General features: G+C 45.1%; 1 protein-coding gene across 1 annotated transcript in view; it reads right to left on the bottom strand.

Annotated features, from left to right (window-relative positions):
* The window catches only part of spock1 (SPARC (osteonectin), cwcv and kazal like domains proteoglycan 1), a 561,041-nt gene that overhangs the window by 149,162 nt on the left and 386,358 nt on the right, over positions 1 to 25,521 (bottom strand). Inside the window, exon 4 of the mRNA XM_041193973.1 lies at positions 7,561 to 7,675. Within this exon, the coding sequence (XP_041049907.1) occupies positions 7,561 to 7,675 (115 nt within the window). The remainder of the gene's footprint in view (positions 1 to 7,560; positions 7,676 to 25,521) is intronic.

The raw sequence follows: 25,521 nt of genomic DNA, 5'->3' as shown, positions 1-25,521 counted from the left end.
ATGGCAGATTTATAGGAGAGATAATACCTGTAGAGAGAGAACTGCTAACAATATCATCTAACATGGGGACCAGGAAGGGAAGTGGGGTGGTCAACAGTTTAGTGGGATTAGAGTTGAGGGACAAAGAGGTGTGTCTCCTGGACAAGATAAGTCCAGTGAGGACATGAGGGAGATAGGAAAAAAGCTAGAGAAAGATATGAGTTCAGGCTAAGGCAATGAGAAACCTTAGAAGAAATTTGACCCAGTGGGCTAGGAGAAGGGGAGGAGGCAGTGGAGGCAACTGATCGGATGGTCTCAATCTTCGTGACAAAGAAGTCCATGGGTTCCTCGCACTTGTTTTTGAAGGTGGCAGTGAAGGAGGCAGGGAAAAGGGGTTTAAGAAGACTGCAGCAGAGAAAAGAGCCGGGGATTATCTTTACGTTTCAGGATAATCCTGGAACAGTGAATAGTTTTGACAGGTGAAGGGAGTACTCAATACCACTGAATGTGATCTAATAGGGAATGGATAAACTAATTGTCTACAATATCCATTCAAGTCTGTATTCCTAAGAGAACAGAGATGAGGGCCATACTAGAGAAGGTCCAGGATGAGAGCGAGTAATGGATTTATTGGGAATTTGGGCATCAAAGGTGGATCTGAGGGTGCGGTTGAGCAGATCAGCAGCTGCAGAGATGTTGTAGTGAATGGAGGGCCACAGGTTAGACCATTGGGATTTCAAAAGTGCAGTTGTAAATGAATTGGGAGAGAGTTCTTTGCAGGGCAGAGAAAGAAGGGTAGTAATGCTAGAAGGAGTCAGAGGGATGTGGCTGAAGGTTTCCTCTGTGTGTTAGGTATAAAAAAATCATAAACCAGTTCTTTATAAACAGAAGCATGGCTTTGCTACAATTTAAAGCACAAAGGAAACCTTCACCCATTGTGCAGCTGAGTGTTAGTATAAATGTAATGCTAGAAATTATAGGTTAGAACTACAATTTCAAGAGTTAATCAACACATTAGTCACCAGTACACAAAATTACAAATTTCACATGTTGTAGTTTTAGCGCATGAGTTCTGCAGCTAATTTTCTTCTTTTATAAAAGAGCCCTGATAGACCACATCCAGTCATTTCAAAATGACAACAGAACCTTTAACTAATCAGAATAAAAATCTCTTCATGGAGTCAACTGTGATATTTACATTTATTTAGCACTGCAGCTATCAATATTTAGCTTAAATAAATAAAAGAGCTTTTCAGAAATATGACGAGCAAACACATGGGGCTGCGGGGTGGTGGGAGCAGCGGTGTGGGTGAAATCAGGCCCTTAAGTGGCCATTATTTGGCCACTTAAAGGCCTCAATGGGCCCAAGAGTGGGCAGGCCACCCAAAGTCTTCTTCACCCCCTGTAAAATTTAATGCAGTGCAGGGAGGGGGTATGAGTTGGCAGCGGGAACAGCATCCGCTGGATTGTATGTGCTCCCCCATCTTCAAACCCACTAGTGGGGGGAGCGTAAAATGCTGCCCATGAATATCAAATAATAAATAAAAAAAGCTCTGTAACCCTGTCAATAATTTCAATTCAGTATGGCACCATCTCTAAAAGATAAACAGATTTAAAGAAAACGTACAGCTCAAGGACCATGTATTAGTGCGGCCTACTTTATTAAAGGTAGAATGCACTTCCAATTGCTCACTACTTCATTCTGAGAAGGCTTATTTTATGTTTTCTGGACATGGTGAACCATAAGCTATTAGAATTTCTATCACTTTCATACTCCTGGTCCCAGGAAGTGAACTGACACACAAACAACAGGAAATCAGAAGTCTCAGCCAATTACACTTTTATCAGTGGAATAGGCCCACAGGAAATTCAACCCTCGTAAATATTAGCATGCAGTATGAGCAAGATCATTTCCTGTCAGAAAGGTATTACTATATTTGTGACACATGGGCCAGGATTTTTACCTTGTCAGGCAGGCAGGCCAAGGAGCGGTTGCGAAGCCAACCACTGCCCGCGCGCGATTGGGCCCCGACTTTGATTTCACACTGGCTGGCCAATTAACGGCCAGCCACCGTGAAAAGCACGCTTCAGCACTTAGCGTCGCTAGGGTGGGGGTAGGAGGAGGGCGAGCACGGAAACTCACACATGCACGTGAGTGCGCGCAATGAAAGTTCCCTGAGGCACAGAGCTGCTGCCTCAGGGAGCTGAAGATTTAAAATATCAGAAGTTAAAAACTTAGCAATGTTAAAAACATGTCCCATCTATCACATGAGCAGGGACATGTTATAAGTGAAATTTAAAAATTTTTATTCGATTTTTAATTTGCTGTTGGAAACATCATCCCACCCATGGATGAGGTTTCCTAAAACTTTCAAAGGCCGCTTGGCCTTTTCCCCTGCCCACCAACTGTAAGGCTTTACAGGCAGTGAAAAATTCCATTCAATTATATCTTGCATGGCCTTAAGAGGCCTGTTAATTGTCAGTGGGCACACTGCCAACTCCCGCGCATGCCTGCCAACCGTAATATCGTGTGAGTCATTTTACGCTTGAGTGGGTCGGGCATGCACCTGCCCGCTCAGTGCAAATTTCTGCCCATGGGTAAGTTTTCCATTTGGTCGTGCCCAGTTAGAGTGCTAAAAGTGAGAATAACTTACTGGTAAAAAGAGAAGAACCATTATATCAGATTACACCAACTTAATGCCCCATCCAAGTTTACAATCAGGTTTTTTACTGGCTCTGGAAGTACCAAACAAGGTGCAATTACCCTCCCACTAATTACATCACTTAGATGTCCATGCAATTTTTAGGTAGATATGCTTCAACTAGGCAATGCTTTATGCCAGGCGATAAAGATAACTTGTAATTTGCCAGCACTAAGACCATTTAAAATTGTGTGTAAAGGCTATTCCATCAGGAAAAGGATTCCTAACTCTTTTGGTAGTGTTGCCTTTAGAGATTTGAAAACCGGGCAGGTAGCCTTTTTCTTGCTGTTTTGAGCAATTGTGAAGGTAACTTTTAATCTGCCTTTTCTCACTGTTTGGACTAATGGGAAGAGAGAGAGGGCAGTAGCTAGAATGAGAGTCCCTGCCTGCCAGTTCTTTATTTGTAAAATTATTGTATGGACAGCACATTAACAAGGGGTGCCATGAAGTGCTTTTGTCACGAAAAGAGCTTCTCATTAGGGATGCATGTTCCAAGTTAAAACTTTACTGCAGATAACTTCCCAGGTGTGGAACTTTTACTGTTTTGAAATTGCTATAAAGCACTTTTCAGAGATGAAGTATTCTTTTGCAGCATTCAAGCTCTTGATTGGTCCATTTTGCTTCTGTGTTATTTCTGTCTCTGAGTAATAATAAAATGGCATTTTTAACTTGAACTAATTGATTTGTCAGTGTATTATCTTGCACCAACTTCAGAGAGATATATAACAGTTTTGGCATGGGAAAACAAAAGGATAGTTTGTGAGAGAATTAAGAAAACAAAATGCACGCTGGTGCAGTGGGATGGAAGAAAAAAACTTTACTTCGATGTGGCTGAAAATATTGTTGTGAACATCAACTTTATGTGTTTTAGTGCATAATTCCTAGTTTTAGGAATTGAAGTTTAACTGTAGAAAATTAGATAAATGCAATTAAAGCAAGCTTGGAGTCTATTAACCTTAAAAGATTGGGGCCAAGTTGCCTTGAGGTTAACAGCTAGAAAGGCAAGGTAATTAAAATGCTGGGGGCTTTAGAGATTGCCAGGACACCTAAAGAAATGGCAGTTCAAAAAGTGACCCATGTTTACTTAATAAAGTCAGAATAGAAGAGACAGAGATATGAAACAGCAAGTGGGCTTACTCAGCTAAGGAGCTGGCAATGTGATGTCTGCAATCCTTGAGATAGTGGCATTTCTAGAGAGATGTTTTGTTTTGGGAGTTAGGGCTAAATTAGTTTAAAATAATTTAGTGAACCCTGAAAGTTTGTAAAACCCACTTACTCCACCAGTTCCAAGAAGAAATTGTAAATGAGGGATAATTAATCTAAAGGTCAGTTTAAGGACATCCCAGAGAAGGCTACCTTGTCATGGAGTTGGGTGGAGCCTTGGGGGAACCTCTGGTTTCAATTTATCTGGGTGTTTTTGCTGAGACAATTAGTCACAGTTTGGCAGTTAGTTTCAGTTTCTGGTGACCATGAAACCATTGTCGATTGCTGTAAAAACCCATCTTGTTCACTAATGTCCTTTAGGGAAGGAAATCTGCTGTCCTCACCTGGTCTGGCCTACATGTGACTCCAGACCCACAGTAATGTGGTTGACACTTAAAAAGTGCTCTCTGAACAAGGGCAATTGGGGATGGGTAATAAATGCTGTCCTTGCCAGTGACACCCATATCCCATGAATGAATCAAAAAAAAAACCTCGTGTGGCTTGCAGCTCACTAAGAGACAACTGAAGTAAAGATAGTTAGCTATGCCTGTGCTGTAAGCAGAGCAGATAATTAACTTCATCATTAACTGCCTGGAATGTGAGTGAGGCTTAATCTCAATTTGAATTTTGTGAGGGAACAGAAAATTGAATATTTCCTAGTTTGACATTAATAGGAGAATCTACAGTAGTCCCTACAGAGTCTTGTGGTAAAAAAGAAACACAGATTATTTTGGGAATTATTGAAAAAGTAGCCAGAGCAAGGGACTGAGGCATCTACAGTAAAGAGATAGTAAATGAAAGTTTCATTTCTTGAGAATAGCTGGAGCTGAGGAGAATTCTCCAGAGGACTATAGAATACTAATGGGTGGTCCCTACAGAAATAAATAACTTTACAATTGATGTGTCTTATAAGAAAATTCTTGGGGAAGTAAGAGGTAAACCTGAGTGCAGACATCTGTTTTTCCACATGTCCTCATTATGAATGTTAGGCTGAACTCCAAGACTCACTAATACATTCAGTGTTAGAAAGGGTGCTTACACAGCCTGAATTAGATTGCTAGCTTTGATTGGCAGTTTTATGAGTTTCAAATAAGTGTGTCTTTCTTTGAAGGGATTTTTCAATGCCCACTTGTTTAGGAGATGCTAAATGGATTAAAGGTTTTTTTTTCAATGGGATTTCAACTGCCTGTGTTTGACAGTTTTAACAATGTAATTGTTGTTAAAGGGAACTTTGAATGGTTGATTGCTTCTTTTTAATTTCATGAGCATTTCAATAACTTGCCAGTGTTGTTAGATAACTAGTTATTAGATAACTTCTATACCTAGTGGATCCTGGAAGATCGCTTCAAAGGCTCAGCAGCTGTCAGAACCTTAAATCAATGTGAAAATCAAACCACAGGCTCCCCTATATATATTTCATATCTGATTCTCCATACTGTAGAATGTAGAAGAGCACTTTATCAACTGGGGAATGGTCTCTAATGCATCTGAACCTGTACACAGTGCTGGTCAATTAAAAGGTGTCTTACCTTTTTAAGGACAGAACCCTATGATCAAACACTGCATTAATAACATATTTAACTTTTCAAACACCATATAATTACGACAATTGAAGTTGATACGAACTTTTAAACTTATCCACCAAAAAATTCTCAATTCCACTGCAGGCTTCCCCCAAGGTTTGTGAACTAACTTACCTGGTGTGGTTCCCACAGCCTTCAGGAACCCACCAGCCTCCAAAAAAATGGCAACCTAAGGGAAGCTTGAATTAAGATTTATATAGCAAACACAATGTCACTTTTAAGTGTGTGCTGGGTTACAACCCGTCCCATTTTCTGACCCAAGGGATAGGGTGGGTGACAGGAATTGGATGGCAAGTATGTAATTGTGTTCCTGCTTGCTTTCCATTTGGTCCTCCCAACGCTGGTTTGCTCAGCGTCGGGAGACAAACATTCAGCCCAACAGTCTCAGAATAGGGGGTCAGCCATTGAGGACTGAGATGAGAAGGAACGTCTTCACTCAGAGGGTTATGAATCTTTCGCTTCTCAACCCAGGAGAGTTGTGGATGCTCGGTATTGAGTATATTCAAGGTAGCGGTCAATAGATTTTGGGAAACTAAGGGAATTAAGAGATAAGAAAAATCTTTTTCACACAATGTGTGGTTCGGGTCTGGAATGCACTACCTGGAAGTGTGGTGGAGGCAGGTTCGGTCGAGGCATTCAAGAGGGCATTAGATGATTATTTGAATAGAAGCAAAATGAAGGGGTATGGGCAAAAGGCAGGGCAATGGTATTAGGTCAGAACGCTCATTTGGAGAGCCGGTGCAGACACGATAGGCTCAATGGCCTTCTTCCGTGCCGTTAAAATTCTGTAATTCTGTGATTTTATGATAAGGGGATAGTGCAGAAAGTTGGATTTGAAGCAGAAGATCAGCCATAATTGTACAGGTGGATAAGACTCAAAGGACCTAATAGCCTATCCAGCTTCTATTTCTTATGTTCTTATGACTAAAAATATGAGCGAAATGGTGCAATTTTAAATGGGGTGCAAGAAAAGAGAAGCCTCAGAGTGTTTATGTACAAGTCATTGAAGGTGTCAGGACAGTTTACCAAAGCAGTTAATAAAGTATATGGAATCCTGGGTTTTGTAAACCAAGGCAGAGAATACTAAAAGCAGAAAATTCTGATAAATATATATAAAACATATGTTTTCCACCTCCACCCCCATCTGGAGTGCTGTGTCCAACTCTGAGCAGCGCATACAGAAGGAAGGAAATGAAGGCTTTGGAAAGAATACCGAAAAGATTTACTAAAACAGTTGCATGGATGAGGGATTACAGTCAGCTGGATAGACCACAGAAGCTGGGGTTCTCAATAAAGAAAAGGAGGCTAAGAGAAGATGTAACAGAGGCATTTAAAATCATGAAGGGTTTAGAAAGTGTAAATAAAACCGTTTCCAATGGCTGAAGGCTTGATAACCAAAGAAAGTAGATTTAAGGTGATTGGCACAAGAACCAGAATCAACATGAGCAAAAAACTCCTTATGCAATGAATGATTAGGATTTGGAATGTCCAGCCTGATAGGGTGGTGGAAACATATTTGGTCATCACTTTCCAAGTGTTTTGGATAAATTCTTGAAAGAGAACAAATTGCAGGGAAATAGGAAAAGAGTATGGTGAGTGAGCCTAACTGGATGCTCTTCAAAAAAGATGTTGCAAATTTGATGGGCCAAATGGCTTCCTTCTGTGCTGTGCTCTGCTATGATTCAATATACTTCCTCTTAGTGAAAATTATCCAGAAGCTTGACAGCTGGGGATAAAGAGTCTACTGCACTGTTTTTTTCACACGTGTGGAATTTATATTGCAAAATAGTGCACCCCAGCCTGTGAAATTCAGCCTAATAAAGTTAAAGGGTGGAAAATATTGGAATGAAATGCACAATTTTGCAATATGCATTCCTTATATATGCCAAAGAGTGTAGGTTCTACATTTACAATAATGACAATCTGGCGCCACTTTGATTCCACTAAATACTTCTTTTCTTACACCTTAAATCCATTCCACCTATTTTCTTTATTGAGTGCCCAGTTTCAATTATCTCATCTATAAACCAAGGTATATTTCTAAAGTCAAGGGTGCTTTCTATAAATGCAAGCTGTTATAAATTCTTTCCTACCTGTGCATTAGCTGTTTGCGATTAACACAAAGTGCTGTTTGGTAGTCATGGGTTACACAGACTTTGTGTTGACTGCATTTCACCTTCAGACATGGATCTTTTGTTGGATCCAGGGCTAAAACAAAAAAGAAAATAACAATTAAAATTGCGTTTAATCATTCAACCAATTTAACTTTACAAATGCTTTCAGAGACAATTTAACCCCTCAGTAAAGTCCCCACTTTTGAACAGGGTGTCACATCTCTGCCCTGATCTCACTAAATAACACATTGTTCGAAGTGGTTAGCAAATTTTGCTACCTTGGGACAATGGCAACAGACAATCGGTCTCTTGATGAAGATCTTGATCCATGCATAGGGAAAACAGCTACCATCTATAGCCAACTCACAAAACGTGTATGGAATAACATCAAACTGACTCTTAGGACCAAGCTGCAGAGTTTTGAGACCTGTGTTCTCAGCACCTTATGGTATGGTTGTGAAACATGAATGAGTTACAGCTATCAAGAAAGGAAGCTCAACAACGTCCATCTTCACTGTTTGCAGCCCAATCTGGGCATTTCATGGAAGGGCAAAATCACAAATGCATCAGTACACTCAAAGGCAAGGCTTCCAAGTATGCTGGCACTCACGAAGCGGAGATGACTTGGCTGGCTTGGCCACATTCACAGGATGGAGGATAGTCGCATACCTAAGGACTTTCTATATGGTGAGGTAGCTGGAGCCAGAGATTGGTAAGATACCTAAAGCTCCATTTCAAAGATGCTTGCAAGCATGACATGAAGGCCCTAAACATCGATTCTTGCACCTGGTAGACACCAGCTGATGACAGAGGAAAATTACCTTTGGGCTGATGGGTGTCACCATGATGATCACTGGCTTGGCAACAGGCACCAACACCAAAACATACAACCCACAATTTCACCAGATAATGCTTCATTTGTGGCGCTTATGAAATAAACTGCCCCCCCCACGGATTGGTCTCTTCAGCCATCAGCAAAAATGCAGCATATGAAACTATGCCATTGCCAATGGATTTATACATGGTCATCATCTTATGTAGATGGAAGGGTGCCAATGGCAACTCTTTTTGATCATCACTGCTGCTGCAGTACTACTGCAATATTCCCTCAGAGTGCTCATGGTATATTTCTTAAAAGTGATTGACCACAATAATATGCAAATTACATTTCAAGCAGCTGCCTAAACATGACTGATGGGTTGAGTAGACTGCGCAATGCATTTTTGCCTATATGCTGCACAAATTCATTCCTCCAGACAATGGGTGGAACCCTGTGCTCTCCCTGTGGTGAGTTTGGTGGCAGCGGGGCATTTAAGCAGGCAGGGGGGAGGGGGGATGGGGGGGTGATGGGTGCTGACCCTGCTACCTTCCTGCCTCTTCCCTGAAAAGTCCGTGGAGGAAGGCCTGTGGACAGCCTACCCACTCCACCGCCACTTGATACCGTTAAGCGGGCAAATCCTGCCCTGTTTGTTTGTGGGCTCCTGGGGTGGAGGGGGGGTGGTGGGGTGTCCTCATTCAAAGGCACTCAGTGCCCGATTGAGGGACCTTGCATTGGGAAGGGGGGTGCCGCAGAAAGCTAACCCCTGCCCTTGTTGCTGATCCCTCTCTTGCCCTCACTTGTGCCTGGGTCCCTCCTCAAACTGAGGCTTTAGGTGGGTGTTGTGCTGGCAGCAGCTACCGCCTTTGTTGGCCGGCAGCTCTTGTTGGGAGCGACCTTGATCCTGGAGATGGCCCACTGCTGGCATATTAAGTGCCTGAGTGGCACATGATGTGAGTAGCCTTCCCTAAATGAGGTGATGTGGGGGTCTCACCAGCTGAGACCCCATCGCTTCCACAATATTCTGCCTAATGGGCTCTGGATTTAATGAAAGCAACAGGGTCTCTCCCACCAGCTGGAGAACCGTCAAGGGACGAGCATTGTCTCTTTTAGAGCCGGCCTGCTAAATTAAGAGCTATTTGGGCACATGATAGACCAGTGACGACCCTTCCCCTGGGTTCAAGGACATCAGGGAGTGGAAGTCCCGTCCACCAAAAGCTGCTGCCCAATCAGAAGCTGGCAGTTGTTTTGTACTCAGCAGTGCCACGATAGAGGTGTGGCTGTTGCCTGTACTACACCCACCTTAGGTTTTGGATCGAAGATGGACCCAGGCACACACGAGTGATGGTGGGAGGCAGGTTGTGGGAAGGGGTATTGGCAACGAGGACAGGGGTTAGCTTTCAGTAGGAAGCCAGGTCCCTTAATCAGGTTCTGAGTGCCTTTGAACAAGCCATCCCACCCCTCCCACCTCCACCCTGGGAGCCCACAAGCAAATACACCAGGATTGCTTGTTGTACTCCCTATTGGGTTAATACCAGGGAGATTAGGATGAGACCCTTTAGTGGACATTAATTGCCCACTTAAGGACCTCAATTGGTGGTGGGGTGAGAAGGCTGCCCATATAATGGACTTAACTGGGGTAGAGGCAGGAAGATGGTGGGGTCCCTATATGCTCCCATTCCACCCAATTAAATGCCCCCCACCACCAAACCTACCAAAGGCTCAAGGTTCCACCCAATGCATGGGATAGACACAGTACACTCCTTTTCACATCTGTTACTTTAAGTCAACTCAAAGTAAGAGGGGCACATATGTATATAGATATACATTTCACATTTTTAAAAATATATATTCTTTCTTTAATGCTATTTTGTCCAGGATGTCAAATAATTAGGAAAAATCAATACACATGCATACTGTTGTGTATTTGTTGTTCAAGGTAAAGGGTGTTTTAATTTTGTACATGGCATTGCTCTATCTAGCCTGGGAGACAGACCTGATCTTGATGCTGCATGTTCAACCTGGATTCCTCATCATGAATATTTCGTGTGTGGATGAGCACAAAAATGCATTAAAATATATAAAAATAAAAATTTTACTTTTGATATTTTCAGTGACTTTCTCATACTCATTACAATTTTGGCGATTAGATTTGATCCATATTGCATTAAAATTTTATTTCCAAAACATAGCCAACAGCCATTTCAATTTATGGATTCTCAATCAGTAGCAGAGCAAATGCCTTAGGGGTTCATTTTGCACTATTACCAACTTGCAAGTGTAACAGCCTTTCCCTATAGTGTACTACTTACTGCAATTGGCTTGCTCTACCTATAATTTATTATTTTTGAAGAGAAGAAAAATACATATTGATTGCATGGGTAGCCTGCTTATACCCCTCATATACAAGTGATCAAGAAGCTGCAGATACTGCTGTCCAGTGCTACTCACCGGCGAAGATTGGGGTGTGGAAGGTGATTAGGAGAGAGCAGAGCAGGAGCTGGCAACAGTCTTCAGTGCTACAGTGAAGCCAGGAAGTGTACTCCTGCACCTCTGGCTCCATATTCAGGTAAATTAATTTTTCAAAATTTGCCTTTCTGGGGGCAGGCTGCAGCCATCCTTCTGAAAGGTCTCTGTTTAAATTACATATAGACCAAGTTTCCTGAATGCATCTGGTCCGGCAGCCCATTGGAAACGAGGCCAAAACTGGTGTCAGGTCTCCTATTTCTATACTACTGTATCCTGTCTCAGGACAGATGCCTCTTTTCCTGCCTTTACTGTTGTGGTGGGTGGCAAACTTCTGCCATGTAATGAAGACATGTAATGTCACTCAACATTTGACACATAGGTACCAGTTTTACACCTGAAACATGGGCACGGAGTAATTGACATTCTAGACTTGAATCTTTAAAGAAGAGAAAGAAATTTACTCCCTCTAAAGGGCGTGAAGGATATTTGGGAGCAATTATTTAACTATTGCACTTAAAGGACTTGAGGTTTTAGGTAGAGAGGTAGGGATGTGTGATCTAAAGAAACAGCCAGTAGAAGAGTGGATAAGATTAGGTGATGTGAAGGTAATGGTGGTAAGAAGATGAACAATGTGGAACTTAGGATAGATATGGGGATTATTGAGCAAATATAAAATGAATTGGCAGATAAGCCAGTAACTAAAGCCAAAATAGCATGGTTTGAGAGAAAATTTGATTGCTTAACAGCCATGTACACAGGTTTGGTGGTAGAGTACATGATGGTTTTACACTAGCTACACTAAAGTACATGATGGTGATTTGCTTAGAATACATCACCAAACTCTGTCAAAGGCTTTTAGGAAGCAAGAGGCAAAGGTGAATGATTCATTAAGTGTTCCAAAGACTGAATTCCAAAGGCGAATAATGTAGGCGACAAGACCACTAGTAGAATGGTCATTATTACATTTCTAGGCCAGTGTTCATTTGTTTCTCACTCATCTCTCAATTCCACCACAAGTAGTAATAAAGCTTTGTTTCATGATCTTGCAAATGTACTGAGAGAGGCTGATGACACGAAAAAATTGAATATGAAGGGAACATTGCACACAATGATTTTTGAACACTGATTTTCTTATGGAGTTTGCAAGTTTGATATTTTTGGCAAGTAATTTATGTTGGATTGATATGGCAGCAGTACTTATAAATACATAATTTAAAATAAAAAAAAGTGGTAAGGTAAAACCCATTTACAACCTCTGGGGTGGATTTTAACTCTGTGCATTAGTGTTAAATGTGTGACAGAGTCAGCAGCCCATTTACATCTCTTCTGATTTTTCTTTCCTTTGAAATATATTTTGAAGCATTGTGGAGTTTGCTGCCATGTAGCATGCCAGAACTGTGGAAAGTGGCTACTTACAGAGCATACTCTCTGAACCTGTAATTTTTCTAGAATAAATTGAAATCACTTATAGACAATAAAAGCTACAAAACCAACAGAAAGCTGGGCAGACACTCCACACACCATAATTTCATGTGCATTGCATATAATGTTTGGGGGAAAATAACTTTGAAAGAGACACATACTTTAAATTCTCAATTTCTGCCTTTGAAATGCTGTAGGAAAAGAAAATAAATTGCAGAGGGAGCTGAATTCAGTTGAAATAATTGAAGTGGACAAGAGGGTCTGAAAATCTTATTTAGAATTTTAAGCGGAAATTGCTTTGGAAACATAATGCACTCAGTTAATTTGTGTTTGCATTTCCCTACTTGGGAGAAAATGAGAAATTCAAAGCTCCAAAAGATGATTAGAAATCAATTTCTTTAGACGTTTTAAATTCTAATTTAGCCAAAAGTTTGAGTCTTGCTTATGAGGGTAAACCAATAGAAAATCATACTTCTACGCCACAGATTATTTAATTTAAGCCCTAATTTTTGACTGCATTAAAGGATTGCTGGCTACTTTATTACTTGTAAGCTTTCATCCTGTGCTGTGACTATTATAAAAAATATAAGTAAGAAAGACTCACATTAATATGAACTAACTGCATTGGCAAGTCGAATTGCATTCTGATATCAATGACACTGTCTAGCTAAAGTTACACAGAAAGTGCCATGGCAGAGAATGTGATGTTTCTGTATTGTCTTCAGCTTTTAAAAACACATGCCAGAAATTTCTGATGTTAGCAGGGGTTACTCATTTGAAAATGATTGAGATTCTTATCTCGCCCGTAGGAGTGACTGTCACTCAGTCCTTGTGGAGCCTTGTCTTCACATTGAGAATACCCGCCATCTTGTTGCATAGCACTACTACTGTGCTGAAGGGATAGATTTTGAATAGATCTAGCAACTCAAAACTGGGCATCCATGATATGGCTATGGGCCATCAGCAGCAGCAGAATTATATACAATCACAATCTGTAACCTCATTGCCTGGCATATCCCCCGGTCTAACATTATCTTCAAGCCAGGGGATCAAACATGGCTCAATGAAGAGTGCAGGAGGGCATGCCAGAAGCAGCATCAGGCATAACTAAAAATGAGGTGTCAACCTGGTGAAGCTACAACACAGGACTACTTGCATGTCAAACAGCATAAGCAGCAAGTGATAGACAAGAGCTAAGCAATTTCACAACCAACAGATCAAATCTCAGCTCCGCAGTCCTGCCACATCCAGTCATGAATGATGATGGACAATTAAACAACAAGGAGGCTCCACAAATATCCCCATCCTCAGTCATGGGGGAGCCCAGCACATCAGTGTAAAAGACAAGGTTGAAACATTTGCAGCCATCTTCAGCCAGAAGTGCCAAGTGGATGATCCATCTCGGCCTCCTCCTGGGGTCCCAGCATCACATCTTCAGCCACTTCAACTCACCTCACATGATATCAAGAAATTGCTGAAGGCACTGCATACTGCAAAGGCTATGGGCCATGACAAAGTTCCAGCAATAGTACTGAACACTTCTGCTCCAGAAGTAGCTGCGCCCTTAGCCAAGCTGTCCCAGTATAGTGACTACACTAGCATCTACCTGGCAATGTGGAAAATTGCTCAGGTGTGTCCTGTCCACAAAAAGCAGGACAAATCCAGTCTGGCCAATTACCCAATAGTTTACTCTTGACCATCAGCAAAGTGATGGAAGGGGTTATCGACAATGTTACTAAGTGGCACTTACACAGCAATAACCTGCTCACTGATGCTCAATTTGGGTTCTTCCAGGGCCACTAAGCTCCTGATCTCATTACAGCCTTGGTCCAAACATGGAGCAAAAAACTGATCTCAAGAGGTGAGGTGAGAGTGACTGCCCTTGACATCAAGGCAGCATTTGACTGAGTGTGGCATCATGGAGCCCTGGCAAAACTGAAGTCAATTGGCATCAGGGGGAAAGCTCTCCACTGTTTGGAGTCATACCTAGCACAAAGAAGGATGGATGCAGTTGCTGGAGGTCAATCATCTCAGTCCTGGGACATTGCTGCAGGAGTTCCTCTGGGTTGTGTCCTAGGCCCAACCATCTTCAGCTGTTTTATCAATGACCTTCCTTCCATCATAAGGTCAGAAGTGGGGATGTTTGCTGATGATTGCATAATGTTCAGCATCATTCGCGATTCCTCAGATACTAAAGCAGTCCATGTTCAAATGCAGTAAGAACTGGACAATATCCAGGCTTGGGCTGATGGCTAGCAAGTAACATTCATGCCACACAAGTGCCAGGCAATGACCATCTCCAACAAGAGAGAATCTAACCATCACCCCTTGACATTCAATGGCATTACTATTGTTGAATCCCCCACTATCAACAACCTGGGCAGTTACCATTGATCAAAACTGGACTGGACTAGCCATATAAATACTGTGGTTACAAGAACAGGCCAGAGGCTGGGAATTCTGCGGAGAGTAACTCATCTCCTGACTCCCCAAAACCTGTCCACCATCTACAAGGCACATGTCAGGAGTGTGATGGAATATTCCCCACTTGCCTGGATGAGTGCAGCTCCCAAAACACTCAATAAGCTCGACACCATCGTGAACACAGAAGCCCACTTGATTGGCGCCCCATCCAACATTCACTCGCTCCATCACTGACACACAGTGGCAGCAATGTGTACCATCTATAAGATGCACTGCAGCAACTCACCTAGGCTCCTTTGACAGCACCTTCCAAAGCTCTGACCTCTAACATCTAGAAGGACAAGTGCAACAGATGGATGAGAATATCACCACCTGCAAATTCCCCTCCAAGTTACACCCTATCGTGACATGGAACTATTGCCATTCCTTCACTTTTGCTGGGTCAAAATCCCTGAACCCCCTTCCTAACAGCACTGTGGGTGTTCCTACAACACATGGACTGCAGCAGTTCAAGGTGGAGGCTCATCACCACGTTCTCAAGGATCAACAATAAATGCTGACCTAGCCAGCGATGCCCAAATCCCATGAATGTTTTTTTAAAAATTAGAAAAAATTATTTCCTAAAATATTCTGTTCAGTCCCACAGGGATTGTTCCAGGAAAATCAGTGACAAGAATGCATGGTGGCAGATTTTCATACATGCATCCAGGAAGTCAAGCAAAAGCTGGTAGATAGTCTTTGAAACTATCATATCCTGCAGAAAGTGAACAGCTCGGAAAACAAGTCTGAATGTGGGTTTTATGGGAGATGAATTCTGGCCAGGTTTTTCTCTTTCATATTTGGATATGGTCAGAGCACACAGAGGGACATTGTGCAGGGAAACCCATGCACTCATAATGGATCCCACATGATTTCATGTCCACTTAAATTACTGGACAGAAAATCGGGCCGGCTCTGTTAGTGATGTGTCAAAATCCACAATCGCTTTTCCCCAGTGAGCTTTTGCTGGGGCAATTATTTACACTCAAGCATGGAAGAGAGGAAAATCTGTCTTGAGAAATTAGACAGAATTAGACAGGCATCTCATAATGGATTTAGAAATTACTGAAGGGTGTTTAAGGCAAAACATTTATTTTTGGAAGGGTGGGGTGAAGGATTTGTGGGAATTTGCCTTGTCCCAAAAAATATTTTGAGTTGACAATTGTTCTGGTGAATTTTCCGGTTGCAAAGCCATAATTTCAGCAAAACCAATTAAGTAAAACTCATCACCACTCCAACCCCTTTCAGCTGTTACATTGCCAAACCCTACAAATACCATGACAGGAATGTCCAACTACAGTTAATTAATAGCCAAGTGGTTATGGTACTGGGTTTATAACCTCAAGAGTTCAAATCTCACAATGGCAAACTATGAAACAACGTAACTTCATCTGAAACAGATGGAAACGGGTTTGTACTCGAAAGAGTTACAGTTAATTAATAGCCAAGTGGTTATGGTACTGGGTTTATAACCTCGAGTTCAAATCTCACAATGGCAAACTATGAAACAACGTAACTTCATCTGAAACAGATGGAAACGGGTTTGTACTCGAAAGAGTTACAGTTAATTAATAGCCAAGTGGTTATGGTACTGGGTTTATAACCCCAAGATCAAGAGTTCAAATCTCACAATGGCAAACTATGAAACAATGTAACTTCATCTGAAACAGATGGAAACAGGTTTACTCAAAAGAGTATCAAGAGTTCAAATCTCACAATGGCAAACTATGAAACAATGTAACTTCATCTGAATAGGAACAGATGGAAACGAGTTTGTACTCGAAAGAGTTACAGTTAATTAATGCATTCACACCAACTGCTGATTTTAAAAAAATAGCTGGAACTGGTCTTGAAGAAAATAGACCTTCACATGAAACAACAATCCGACATAGCCTAGAAAGTTAATCTGTAGAAAATTGCTGTATTTACAGCAGCTTATATATATTACTTTGTGGATAAATAACAAAAACACTACAGTTCTCCCCCTCACACTTATCAGCAGCCAAAGGTGGGAGAAAATAATGTTTGGCTGGTTGTTACAGCCCACCAGGCTACTCGGTTGGTTCTGACAGCTTCCAAACCTACCACCCAAATTATTTAATTGGTTGATATGAACATCTTACATTTCCAATTGAAAAAGCAATTTAGTCTTTACAAAGGAGTGTTGAAATCCTGACCATCAGCTTCAAATACTGATGCATGTGTTTGATTTACAGATGATGCCCAAACAGGAAATATAGCTAATTCTTTGGAAGAGGAAAGAAACAGCATTGGGATAGCGTCCACATGAAGACTGGTTAGAAAGTGGCAGATGGAATTGAAAGTCAGAGAGTGTGAGACGGCGTAGCAATAATGACATTCTGAATTTAAGTAGGCTCGATGCTGTGGAAGAAAAGAGGGGCTTTAGGCTAAGGGTTCACAGAACACTAAGACAGCATGGCAGGTTGATAAGGCCATTTAGAATCTAAAAGAATTCCAGTTCTTACCTCAAGAGTTATAAGATGTAAAAGCCAATAGGTAATTGTGAATTTACATAAAACCCCCTGTCCTCAGTTAGAGGACTGTAAGCAGCATTGTGATTCGCATTTTTGGAAGGATACTGAGGCTTTCGAAAGAGGACAAAGAATATGACGAAAGATTTAAAAAATTGGATCTTTTCTTTGTAGATTACAGGGCTATAAAATAGAAACGATTACCGTTGTAACCATGGTTTTATTTTAAGAATAATACTTGTTAAGGAAGATCACACAATCTGTAGTGACCAATAGGAGAGTGGTGAAGGCTATCTCAGCAGTCAGTGCAGTGATAGAGTTGGAGTTGAAAGCACTCGTGTAGTTGCTACTGAGTATATTGTAAATAAACTTAATGGGGAGAATTTTCCCCATGTCGGGCAGGCCGAGTAGGAGTGGGATTGCTACCGGCGATCAGGTCCGTGCCACCATTTTATGTGGGTGGGCCAATTAAGGCCCGCCCAGCGTATTTCTCGATTCCCCAGGATAGCGGGGGTGGGCGGGCGGCGGTGGGAGTGCATTGACCACTGGGTCCAATGGCGACCAGGCAGCTTGTTTAACTGAAGCCCTGGCAGCCTTTGCAAGGCTGTGCACAATGGCCGGCAGTAGGGCTCACAAGAGGGCTTCTGATGAGCAGGCAAGTCCAGATGGTGGGACAGTGAGGCAGGCCAGGCTGGACGGTAGAGCAGCGGGGTAGGCCAGGCTGGACGGTAGGGCAGTGGGGCAGGCCAGGCCAGAGGGTAGGGCAGAGGGGTAGGCCAGGCCAGAGGGTAGGGCAGTGGGGCAGGCCAGGCCGGAGAATAGGGCAGTGGGGCAGGCTAGGCTGGATGGTAGGGCAGCGGAGCAGGCCAGGCTGGAGAATAGGGCAGCGGGGCAGGCCAGGCCGGAGGGAGAGCAGCGGGGTAGGCCAGGCTGGATGGTAGGGCAGTGGGGCAGGCCAGGCTGGAGGATAGGGCAGCGGGGCAGGCCAGGCTGGAGAGTAGGGCAGCAGGGCAGTGTGCCCCTCGGTTTTTGGATGAGTGCCTAGCTGCCCTCCTGGAGGAGGTGGCAATACGGCGGGAGGTCCTGCTTCTGAGGACCGGGAGGCAGAGGCCCCCCTCACCTGACCAAACGTGCCGAGGAAGAAGTGGCTGAGAGTGTGGGCTCCCATGATGTGGTGCGACGCACATGGGTCCAGTGTCACAAAAGATTCAATGACCTCCTGCGCTCGAGAAGGGTAAATATTATGTTGGCTGAGGTCAATTAATGCAGCTGTCAGCCTTTCCCCCAAAGCACCACCCTCCCCCTCCCTCTGGCAACTCTTGAGTGCAGCTACAGCATTGAATCCTTCACGGCATGTTTCCCTCGCTGGGTGGGCCAGCAGATATTGCCTAGTTCACCCTGAGAGGGTTGTGCTGAGATGGGTTCTGCATCTGCAACATGTGTGACACTGACACCCAGAGTATAAAATCGGGGGGAAACTCAAGAATCTGCACCAAGGCAGAGTGCTGGAACTGAGAAGCGTGTCAAAGTCAGGGTGTTAACATGCTGGGAGGGGAGCTTCCAGGTAGCGGGGCACCAATCCATCTGCTGGTCTTTGCATTCCACGTGCTTGTGCCTCCTTGCTTTGCAAAGTTACACCTTGTGCTGCCAAATATGATGGAGGCAGCATGTGGGCAAGGTGGGGGGTCAGCCCTGGCTTCTTTGTGTGAGTGTGCGGCAGCTGCGGGGTGACGAAGAACTGGAGTCCTGCAACGTCCCACTCTGGCTGGGTTGGCAGGGATGTGATGGGAATCCAGGTACAGGCTGGACTAATCAATGCTCTTCTCTCCTCTTCAGGAGAAGACTGCACACAATTCTGCCGAGCAGATGCGGACTGACAGAGCCAAGGCCAGTTGCCCATCGTGACTCCATTCGAGCAGCAGGCCATAAATCTGGAGAGGCGCCATGCCGTCAGGTTCACCGGTGGTGGTGAAGCTGGGTTGCCACGGGGAGGTATGTTTGCCGAGCACTGAGGTCACTATGTGTGTCCCAGCAGCCATGGCACTGCTGAATGCTCAGTGATTGCAGTTTGCAACATGGGTTGACCATTGATTATGGAAGGATGAGCACATAATGATCCGGGGGACAGGAATGCACATTGACATTGTCTGCACTTTAACTAATCAAACTTCCTTGTTTTTCCTTTCAGCATCACTGGAGCAGGGCCGGGAGGAGGAGGCAGAGGGGCCACCTCTCACATCTGAGGGCCCAGAACATATCAGCTCACCAGCGTCACACCTTCTCTGCCAGGCAGGCACCAGCGCAGATACTAGCACCTCGGTTGGAGTTAGATCTTTGGCTAGTGTGCTGGAGCACGGTGGTGAGGGCAGTTCACACTCGCTTGAGCATTGGGTGGAGACAGAGAGTGCCCGGGGTGCCGGCAGTTGGAGGACTGCTGGGGACCAGGCACATGCTCGGTCGGGGGCTGATGATGTGCCTCTGGAGTTGTCCATGAAGCAGCAAACACTGGAAGTGCAGCAGGAGAATCTGGCAGAGATATATGCAGCAATGCATGGCACGGTGCCCGTGCTGGAGGAGTCTACACGGAGCATCACCAATGCAATGAGCCCCATGGCTGAGCGCCATGCTTCCTCCATGGAGAGAATAGCGACTCTCGTGGAGAGGCTCCTCCAGGAGAACAATCCTGGGGATGCGCTCGGACCTGCAAACCCTCACAGCAGCATTGACCTCAGCTGGTCATTGCCTGTGTGGGAGATGATTTGGGCAACAAGTATCGCAGCTCGGTGCCCATCCATCTATGGTGAGCAGGGTGGTCCGAAACGACCTCACATTGGCGCAGCAACTGCCTGTTGTCTCTGCGGGCTCCTCTCAGGGCGCTCCGGATGAGGGCAGCAGCTCCTCCACCATTCTGCCAATGACCATTGCATCCAATGAGGCTGCGGCGACTGGGGAGAAGCCAGCTGTGGAACTGGTGCTCCCTCCCAGTCGGGGCCATCAAAGACTCCACGGGCCAGAGGATGGCCACCAAGGTCATCAAGTCCAACAGGACAGCACAGTGAGCAGGCTGTTTCCCATGCCAGTGCCAGCGAGGGGACAGCAACTAGATGCAGTACCTGTAAATGTAAATTTAAGGCATATAAGGCACACCACGGGTTTCTCAATGGGGCTTTTACTTTGCCCCACTATTATTTCATTAAGACTTGGTGTGATGTACAACACTCTTTTTGGTTTCTGAAGTTCATTTTGTAACCTCATTAAATTTTGTAAGCATGGCTCAGGGTGACTCCTTATTTCTGCTGGTGGACGGGAACTCATGATGTTATGAGTGAGTTGTTTGACATTGAGCTTTATTAACAAGGGCCTTAGTTAATGTTACTATTCAGGCAGATTTTGCACTCAGATATCGAGTATGGAGCCTGCAGCCCTGGCGTGCTTTGGAGGTCCATCTGTGGTGGGCTAAGTGATTTGGATTAAAGCTTCCCAGGTCTCCCTGCCTCCCTGGAGGTTGCCCAGGTCAGTTTCTGCCCCCTCAGCGTTCTGCTGTGAATGCTCATCCTCGGACTCACTGTTAGACTCATCATGAACAGCCGGAGCAACTGCGTCTATATCTTCTTCGTCCACTGCGTCCCCCCTTTCCAGCACAAGATTGTGGAGAGCACAGTATGCAACCACTATCAGCGACACCAGATCTGGGGGGTACTGAGGTGTGCCCCCTGAGCGGTCCAGGCATCGGAAGCACATCTTGAAAAGATTGATGGCTCTCTCCACCACAGCCCTTGTGGAGGCCTGGCTCCTATTGTACCGCTGCTCAGTTCTGTTCTTGGATGGCGGAGAGGCGTCATGAGCCACGTTCTGAGGGGATAGCCCTTGTCACCCAGCAGCCATCCATCCAGCCAGGCTGGAGCACTGAAGAGCCCCGGCACCTGGGAGTGCCTGAGGATGTAGGCATCGTGGGAGCTGCCTTGCACAGACTTGCAGGATCTGCATCCTGTAATCACACACTATCTGTACGTTCATGGAGTGGAAGCCCTTCCTGGTGACGAAGGCACCGGGCCCACCTGCTGGCGCCTTGATGGCCACATGTGTGCAGTCTATAGCACCCTGGACACGGGAGAAGCCAGCAATGGCCGCGAAGCCTCTAGCTCACTCTGTCTGGCTTGCCTCATCCCAGCGGTAGTGGATGAAGGTCAATGTGCTCCTGAATAGAGCGTCTGTCACCTGCTTGACACAAGTATGGACAGCTGACTGGGAAACTCTGCAGAGATCGCCCACCGACCCCTGGAAAGACCTGTAGGCATAGAAGTTGAGGGCCACTGTGAACTTCAGGACCACTGGCATGGGGTGTCCACCCAAACAGTTAGCTGAGATCTCAGGGCCTATCATCTGACAAATGGAGATGACTGTCTCCCTTGAGAGATGGAGCCTCCTTCGCTACTGCACCTCAGACATATTGAGGTAGCTGCTACACCGCCTGTGTACCCTGGCAGCAGGATAGTGGCATCTTCTGCCCCCCCTTCCGCCTTGGAACTTCCTGTTGGTCCTGCACCCCTTGTGCCTGCGCCTCTCCCCCCAAAGGTGGCTCCCCTGGAGGCTGAATGTGGACTCCTGTCCTCCTCCCCCTTCTGGCCCTCCCTTCCTCCTCAGAGTAGGTGCCTCCAGTGGAGAGCACAACTCCCATTCCCAGGCTAAGGGAAGGCTTCCTGAAACCTGCAGGCCCCAAAAATGATCTTTATGTAGAATCCTGACCTGAAGGCTGCTACTCCTGTCCAAGCAGCAGATATGAGATTTGAAGTATTCCTGCTCACACAGGCAAGTAGCAGTAACTTTCACAATTAAATATCTAATAGATACCATTTGCAACCCCACTCACCCCTCTTATCCCACCCGTGGATGAAGGTTATACAAATGTCTCCTACCCGCCTGACCGTTGTGCCCATGCGACATCCTGAAGATCGCACAGGCCCAAAAAATTGCCATCAATTGCTGCCTTAAGGGCATTAACTACATGATTAATTAATGGCGGGCGCGCATCCAAGAACATTACGCCCTCACCCACCTAAATATCACGATGGCACTCGGTGACATTGCAAAGCTCGCCTGACATCACTGCGCGTCATTTTATGCGTTGGCATGCGAGGCCCACCCCCACACACCAACGAGAAAATTCTGACCAATGTTTCCACCCATGACATGGCTGCAGATCAACTCTTTCATTAATAGTACAAATAGGCCAGCCTACAACAATTACAATTTTGAAAACATGGACAGGGTAGTAGAAGCAAACTATTTCAGTAGTGAAATTTCTTCATGCAGAGAGTTGTAAGGCTATGGAATTCAATTCTAAGGTCAACAGTGGCGGAAACACTATAGGGCCGAGTTCAACTCAGGGTGTTACTGTGGTGTACAGGGGCTGGGATGGAAAGGAAATACTCATGATTGTGCTGGTTTGAGACCTAGGCCATTTTAATTCCTGGGCTTCAGCACCATAGGCAGGATTTTCCCTGTGGAATTTGAAAACCTGATGCCAAGGTTAAATGGGGGTCACAACCTCACTGTGTTGGGAACAGTTACCCGGATGTGATTTTCCCCGAATTGACCAGTGGCCAGAGGGCGGGCTCGCCACCCAATTAAGGATGGCAGGCGGACTCTCAAAGCTGGAGGACCAATAGAGGCCGTCCAGTACTAAAGGGATGGAGCAGCAGCTTGCAGTGTGTGAGAGAGAGTTGGCAAACTGACATGCCAGCCTATGGTACAAATTTTTGAACCCACCAGCCTCCCCGCTCACCCTCCTCCCACCCCCACACAGGTAGCGCTGAGTGCAGCAGCACGTGTTTCACACTGGGCAGCCTTAACTGGCCTGCCAGCACGAAATCACGGTCCAGCCCTGATTGCAGGTGACGGTCAGCTTCTCGACCGCTCCCGCCCACCCCCGCTGAACCCGCCTGATGGGCTAAATTCTGGCCAATGAATCCTGTAGTCTCTCGTTAAAATGCACCATAACGCATGGCTCCAACTGTACTTTCTCAAGGAAGTCTTCCTCTTTTCTCTCAGCCCTGACTCCATTTCAACATTGAGACTCCAAGCAGTTTGAGGGTGGCCCCTGAAAGGGCCCCTTAGTCCAGCCATGGGCTCCTCCCTCACTGCCTCAGACACCTCCCATGCAGATTCTTTTCCAGTTTTGATTTCAAACTGTGCAATAACTTCGGGGTTTCAAGATGGTGGTGGTGCATTTTTGCTTTGAGACCAGCTTTGTCCCTCCCCATCAGTGTTCAGGCCCCTCCAATCTTCCTGGATCCTCACGATGTGCAGGTAGACCTCCATCTGGTTATTCTCCAGCCTCTCCCAGTAACCCTGGATCCCATTGTGATTGTGGTGGACATTCCAACTGTCCCCCGAACCCATCACTGTTGATGTCCCCATACCTCACGTGGACCTCACCCCTCCCCATCTTGAGGTTGTGTGCAGAGTCATGTACAGAGGAGAACCCCCGCGCCCTAACCAGGAGAGCTTAGAATACCGTCTACCCCGCACCACCCCTCCCCCCAGTTATTATGTTTTCCCCATTTACAGGCTGCAGATGCCTCCCCTAACCATGTCCATCCCCTTCGCAACCCAGTACCATTCCAGACAACCCCATCACCACTGACTGCAAGACAATGAACACGCCCTGCACACCAAGTTATGCCTTATCCCAATTGAGCACACATGCCTTGCCCCTCCCTGGAGTGGGACTACCTTTCATCTCTCACCCTGATGATGAGGTGCACAAATACCCAGGGCAGTCTTTAATCTCTCACCCTGACTATAAAGTGCACAAATCCCCAGGATTGCCTTTAATCCCACTCTGACCTCTTGGCTCCAGTCGAGGAACTATGACTGTCTTTCAATGAGCTCCCTTATTCTGTCCTGACTGATCACAACACAGTGCCCCTTCCCACCATGCCCTCATGAGTCTCTGTGCAACCCAACCCTCATGTGCTAGCCTTTTCCCTCCCCCAACTCAATGAGTCTCTGTTCAACTCATTACTTATGTGCAAGCCTTGCCCCTCCCTCATTTCCATGAGTCTCTGTGCAATCTATCCTTCTTGTGCCACACGAACATAACCTCCCTCCTATTCCGGACTCTACATGCATACCCTCCCATTCTGCAGTTTGATTCTCATCCACCCACTTCTGTGTCTGTCTAGCCTTCCACGTTGGGCTCCAGCTTCTCGACCCCAAGTCTCCTCTCTGCCATCATTTTCCTCCACACCCCTCCAACCCCACTATACCCCACTGACCTCAGGTCTCTGTCATCCATTCCTCCCACCCCCCCAACAACCCCCATCTCAATGCTGATCTCTGTCTCAGAGTTCAGCCCAGCCTGAGACCCACAGCACACACTTAGGGCTGTCCTACAGAATACCAAGGCACCCACCATGGGCAGACCAACCCTGCAACCCCACCAGTGTGGCATAACATTGGCATTGGTGAGAAACTGGAGCTGCACTGTTGCAGGTAGGCTTTGAATGTTGCAGTCACCTTGAAGTCACGAGTAAAGTGACGGCAGACGGTTGCACGCCACTTATATCCAGTTGTGATTTAGATTGGCCTAATTTCCTGCTGGCCTGGCATTTAAATGGGAGGGGGAACGTGATTCTGGCGAGTAACATTTTCATGAGTATTCATGACATGGTAATGCATGCAAATGGTGTTCCCAACATCATCAGCAGGAAAGCCGACCCACCATCAGCCTGCCAGGAAAATGGTGAGGGGAAAATTCTAACTGAATTCCCGCCAGCGCTATTCTGACTTTTGGCCTCTCTCCTGAAATTTCCCGCCTGCTACGAAAACTTGCCACTGGCAGGACCAGAAAATTCCACCCTTTGTCTTTTGTCTCATTCGACCCATCATTAATCTGAATATCTATCTAGTGTGGGAATTTCTGAAAGATTTGGTAACTTCAAATGGTCTGTCTCAGAAGTTTGATAATCCCAGCCTTGCCACTTTGCCCAAATTTCTACCTGAGATGCAGTTTCCTATACCAAAGGGACAGTCAGAAACAGCAGCTTACATTAGCAAGATGATCAGAGCTTGGCAGCATTGTAACATAAACACTAATATATCAGCAGGATAAACTATTTAATACACAGCTACTAATAATAAACATGGAATACATGAGCGAATTCATTTAAAAAGACTGCAAACACCAAAATTAAAAAAAAGATTGAACCATAAGCATTTCACAATTGTATTAAACATTATTAAATGGGATGATGTATGATTTACTGTTCTCTG

The sequence above is a fragment of the Carcharodon carcharias genome, chromosome 8, assembly GCF_017639515.1.
Source record: "Carcharodon carcharias isolate sCarCar2 chromosome 8, sCarCar2.pri, whole genome shotgun sequence".
NCBI lineage: Eukaryota > Metazoa > Chordata > Chondrichthyes > Lamniformes > Lamnidae > Carcharodon > Carcharodon carcharias.
Note: the sequence above shows the minus strand (reverse complement) of the source record. Positions and strands in the feature narration are given on the sequence as shown.